This window comes from Rhagoletis zephyria, unplaced genomic scaffold (genome assembly GCF_001687245.7).
Source record: "Rhagoletis zephyria isolate East Lansing unplaced genomic scaffold, Rhagoletis_zephyria_1.1 Rzeph_scaffold_00969, whole genome shotgun sequence".
Classification (NCBI taxonomy): Eukaryota; Metazoa; Arthropoda; class Insecta; order Diptera; family Tephritidae; genus Rhagoletis; species Rhagoletis zephyria.
In genome coordinates this window covers 76,634-82,618 of record NW_016158053.1, presented here as the reverse complement: position 1 = coordinate 82,618, position 5,985 = coordinate 76,634, and the positions used below count along the sequence as shown (strand labels likewise).

At 44.1% G+C, this 5,985-nt stretch overlaps 1 protein-coding gene across 2 annotated transcripts in view; it reads left to right on the top strand.

Annotated features, from left to right (window-relative positions):
• Nucleotides 1-5,985, top strand: part of Parp1 (Poly-(ADP-ribose) polymerase) — a 140,841-nt gene that overhangs the window by 84,932 nt on the left and 49,924 nt on the right. For both annotated transcript variants that reach the window (XM_017615148.1, XM_017615147.1), the window contains one exon: nt 610-766. In XM_017615148.1, the coding sequence (XP_017470637.1) occupies nt 610-766 (157 nt within the window). The remainder of the gene's footprint in view (nt 1-609; nt 767-5,985) is intronic.

Genomic DNA, 5,985 nt, shown 5'->3' with positions numbered 1-5,985 from the left:
AAGTATTGCCCGGTTTGTAGTTGCAGTTAAAGAAAACACATGAAAAGGCACGATTTTTTTTAAATTCGAAAAAATGTAAATATTTCAAAAACGGTGACACTTTTACCTGAAAATTTTTTGTTTATCAGTGAGCTCACTCCCCCACCTACCTTGCCCTAAAGTTTGGCACGTTACTTCTGGGACACCCTGTATAACAAACACCATATAAATCTACATTTCAAACTTTGTGCAAAAATTATAAAAAATCTACAAAGTTTCAGCTAAATTTTCAACTTTCTCTTCAGATTTTTTTAGAATTTTTTTGAGTATGTACATAGTCTAATAGCCAGGGTAATAATGTGCATGTTTTATGTAGCTGAATAACTTTTTATGGAAAAAATGCGTCAAGTAATAAACATAAAATAAACAAAAGGAAAATAGTCAGATTTTTTCAAAATGTTGGTGATTTAATTAGCTGACTTAATTAGTTGACAAGTAATAAATTACGGGGAAAAATTGTGCCACTATCTCAAAAGACTCCCCCATATATCCTATAATTCTAAATATTTTGCTATATCATGGAGAAATAAGCGCAAGTTATTAATATTATTTATTTGTTTTGCATTATAGATACTGGATATTTCGATCTTGGGGTCGAATCGGCACTACCATTGGAGACCACAAATTGGAAAGTTTTACAAACTTAATCGAAGCTAAACGATCATTTTTTCATATTTATTTCGACAAAACTGGAAACGATTTTGATAACCGTCAACATTTTGTTAAGGTACGTGTGTAAATTTAAAAGAAATTTTGTACTACAAATGGGCATAATGAAAGATTTATTTTTCTTTACAATTTGGTATACAATTTTGAAAATCTGCAATAAAATATTAAAAAACAGATAGCACAACATAATTTTGCCGCTATTGCCGTTTGAAATCCTGTGATAGAACTGCTTTGTTTGGCGCACGACTATCATTTTAGAAGATTTTATTCTTTTATGAACTTTAAATAAACCCCTAACAGTTTGCACTTGAGACACTTGGATAATGTTTGACCCAAAAGATTTTGCGCATTCAATTTTCTTCAACTTCCTTTCTGTCATCGTAATCGATGGATTTCATTTATTTTATTTATTTACTTATTTATTTTATTTAAGAAATGAGTATGTATTTTTAAGACTTTTCAGTCTTTTATAATGCAATCAACGCGCATTAATTTACAAAATTAGAATCTTAAATCTAACATGAAACAAATATATGATAACAATAAATTTAAATACAAAATCTTTAAAATTAAAACTTAACACCAAAAACAGAAATTATCACTCCTACAAAGAAACACAACCATCTGTACATTATAGATATTACAGAAAAATTAAATGGGGAATCTTTATTAGAGCCACAGAAGCCAAATCAACAATTTTTAGAATTTGTGTCCGTCTGTATGTTTGTCGGCGCATCACTCGAAAACTAATGCATGGAATCGAATTCAGTTTTTACCGATGTATTGCTTGGGGCCTAATTTAAAATATATAAGAAAAAATAGAGAGTTGCTACTTGTTTGAAAATTTCAGTTTAGGTACATTGATAAGATAAATTGTCACCTTACCTTTTGTTTACAAAAGCCGACCTACCTAATGTCCCAAATAAATGCACTTACCGTGCGCAACAACAATACGCCGGACCAAACTAAGTAAACAAATAAACGCACAAAAGGTAAACGCACAAAAAGGAGATGACAAAAAAACCATGCAACCGGCCGACTCAGTGGAGACGGCGGGGTTGCTGGCAGGGGGGACAAAAAGAAAGTATACAGACTATTCAAACTAAATAAAATGCACTAGTTATCACACACAATAAATATGAAGCTACCAACACTAGGGTGGGCCGGAAACAAGGCAACTAGATTTACAACCAAAGAAATCGAAACAAAACAAAACCTTATTTTTGGGGCGCACCCGAAGTGAGGTGTAACCAAAAGGTTACGAACCCACTCGCTGCCGGGGATATCTTTAACCTGCCTGTATGACTGGGCTCAGGGTGCAGGATGCTAAACAGGATCGGAAACGGAAACACAATAAGAGGAAGCCTGCCGACAACAATAACGCCTGAACACAGACGCACCAAAAGAGAACGATACTTATCGGCGGTCGGAGGGCGTTCCGACCGCAGGGGTGCTCCTCGGGAATATGGCTCCCAACTCCGGTGCCGACTTCACCACGCCTCGACTGGCGCTGCTCGAAACTAATTGCTACTGCTACTGCAACCTAAGTGCCCCGCCTGGCACTTACTGAATATTTATTCAAGATAAAACACTTCGCACTACGTATAAAAGCACTCGCGCTCGCGATAAGGATGTTGCCTTTCTCAAAGCTCGCTTAGAACTGCCCCGATACGAGCCAGGCCGCAATCTACGCACCGGTACGCAAACCGTTGGAGTGTCAGCGCCGGTGTTGTTGGTGCCCCATCGATTGGCGCCGGCCCGATCATTCTAGAAGCGAATTGGGCGCTTTCGCGGTCGCCACCACGGCGCACACAACCAACACCATAGACTAGACTTGCCATTTCCATCATACGGCGGACAACAAAAGTGCCGCAATAGAGAGAACAAATNCTAGACTTGCCATTTCCATCATACGGCGGACAACAAAAGTGCCGCAATAGGTGAGAACAAAAGCGACACCCCTACTACGGTCTTTCGCGTCATCTCTCATTCCTAAATTCTTACTCTCTGTCGGCACCGTTTTGGGGTGTAGTGCCCTAATGGAGACTTTTCTCCTTTGCGGTGGCGCTCCACAACAACAAACAACTATTTCGCTCAATTTGAGCCCATTCTACTATTTATTTAGGTATGCACATACATATGTACACTTGAGTGTCGGTAGACTTCACTCCTATCGGTTGGAGTGAAAGAAAATAGGTAAATATAACGAAGGGGAACAAAAGAATATTTTGTTGCGGCCAGTACGCGACAACCCCACCCCTTCCTCCTTAAAAAGAAAGCCCGCTTTCTTTTTCCGACAAACCTATTTCCTATCCATCCCTGTATGGCCTTAACTCCTTCACATGCCACGTCCCTTTAGCCCGACCTGCTTCGTTCACCAGAACATACGTCCATGGCGAAACCTTTTTTACTACAAACGGTCCTACGTAGTTCGGCGCTAACTTCGCCGCGAAGAAATTTGCTGCATCTGACAGAACGAGATTCTTCCTCCAAACTAGTTCTCCTGGCATATATTGAACGTCTCTCCTCCTAAGGTTATATTGCTTCGCTAACTTGGCACTGGCCTCTTCTAACCTAGACCTCACAACCCGCCTAGTTGCTTCGAGGTTCCTTGCTCGCTCGTTGTCGCAGACCACCGACCGAGGAACTCTGAACAAAAGAAATACCTCATCCTCAGGAACCTTACAGATGCCCTTCGCCGTGGCAGTCCGTAAGGGGAATAAAAGTGGAAACTTCGAAAAATATTCTACCACCGTTAAAATATACTGGTAGCCCTGGGTCGACTTCACCAAGGGCACTACATACGACCCTACCCCCAGCTGGCTGTGAATTATCAGGCTTAACCTGCTGACAAAATTTACAATTCCTCACATACTTCGCTATATCCGCCTTCATCTGTGGACAATAAAATTTTTGTTCAACCCAGCGAAAGTTTTTCTGGCACCCATATGACCCGCCACTTGGTCATCATGTTTCTTTAGAACCACCAACCTTTCCTGGCGCCCTAGGACCTTTTTCCAATCCGACGAGTTTCCATAGATAGAGGGCAACTTCGACCTAACGAATTTGTAGAGGTAGCCACCTTCTACTCTCCACGCTGGATATGACACGGGTTCCTTTTCAACAGAGCGAATCATTTTCAACAACCAAGGGTCACTAGTAGAAACTTCAGAAGCAAGTGGCACACTACGAGACAACATATCTGGAACCACATGTTCCTTGCCCTTCCGGTGTACAATCTCAAAATCGTACTGCTGAAACTTTAATGCCCAACGCGCCAACCTACCACAAGGATCCTTCAAATTGTTTAGCCAAACTAAGGAATAGTGATCAGTGACAACCGTAAACGTAGCGCCCTCAACATATGGCCGCAATTTCTCAACCGCTCCACTCCTCTATCGTTGAATAATTTTTCTTATTCAGGGACCTACTCAAATCTCTCAGCGTCGTCAAATCTCTGGGTCAACACTGCTCCTATACCGAAATCAGGCCTCTCAAAATCTGGACAGCTCAAAACCGGCGCTGTCACTAGGAACTCCTTCGCCTCCCTTAAGCTCCTTTCACAATCTTCGTTCCACTCGAATTTTCGATTTTTCTTTGTTAACTCCGTGAGGGGCCTAACTAATTCCGCGAAATCTTTTATAAACCTACGGTACCAGGATACTGTACCTATAAAGGACCTAACCTGTTTGACATTTTTGGGTCTCTCGCTGTTAACCATCGCCTCTACCTTCTCTGGTGGGTCGACCTAACCCTTCTGGCATAGCCTTGAACGCTCGGGCCGCTAGCTCCTCTAAGGCCCTAGCCTCTCTACTGCCTAGCTCGGAGTGGTCCACTATCGCCGCCAACGACTCCTGTTCCGGTTGAGAAAAGCTCCACCTCATCTTCATCAAATCCGGGATGATACCCGCCTTGGTCCAAAAACCGACACCAAGGATAAGACTCTGAGACAAACCGGGGACTGCGAGGCACTCCAGGAGGACCGACTTGCCTTCCACCTCGATTGGTAACGAAACCGAGCCTAAAACCGAAATATGGCTTCCATCCGCCAAAGTCACTTTTAAAGAGTTGGGTAAAGAAGACGCCCTAATGACCCACGAACTCAAAATACTCCAACCGAATTGACCAATCACCGTCCTCGTCGCTCCAGAATCCAACAACGCTCGAAAAAAAAACCAAAAATTTTTATGTCTAAATACGGACGCTTATCGAAGCCATCCGCCACCAAAGAATATGCTAACCGAACATTCGACTCAAACCTACTTTAGCCAGCTGGGAGTTAGCAGGATTACTAACTCGCTGTACAAGACCACCCGACCTGCCGTCCCAGAGTATACCTCCCGTTTCCCGACTTTTTTTCCGACCTAACATTCGACTTCGAATTCGACCAACTATTCGCCCTACTATTTGACTTCGACTCCGACCTAAACGGGTTTTGGTTCCGCCGACCACCTCCACCTGGACTACGCTGGGTACCCTGGGCACCATTCCGCTTCGCTGCACACACCGGGCAGTCCCGCTTCATGGCCCCAGGCCTACCACAGCCGAAGCACTTTATTCCCTTTCTACAATCAGCTGAAACATGACCAAACCGCTTGCAATTAAAACAACGGGTATTAGGCCCCGACCCTAAACCCTTCGCTGCCCTTTGGATCCGCCACCGCTGCAACCTCTACATCTATCGAGACATAGGCCAGGTCAGGCTCCATAGACCCTTTGCCTTGTGACTCGGTGGGGGGACAAAAGCTTCGACCGACGACCTAACCGATTCCAACTTCCTACCTAACGCGACCAGTTCCGCCACTGATCCCGGGGTAACTAGCCGCAACTGGGTCTGATAAAAAGGAAGAAGATTCGCCCTAAATATTCCTAACAACCTACTCTCAGACAACGGCTCCTGTAATCTGCCAAACATTATTTTCATCGCCGCCACATACACTCCGATGGACTCATTCGATCCCTGAGTCCGCCGGCGAATCGCGTCCATTAACAGGTCGTCGTAGTTGGAGGGCAGGAACTCCAACTTCAGCTCCCTGACCAGCTCCTCCCAACTACTTATCGTCCGCCACCACAATAGCGCCTTTCCTGAGAACAAGTCCACCGCACCTCGAAAAGGTTGAGCTGGAGCTACACCGCGGGCCTCGCTCAACTCATCTACCCTCTCCAAGAACCCGTGAACCGACAGACCCGACTTCTCACCGTCGAAGCGCACGTCCCATTTCGAGAGGTTTTCCTGCTTCAGAGTCCCGAATGACTCCACCGGTCCGCGCGCCCGCT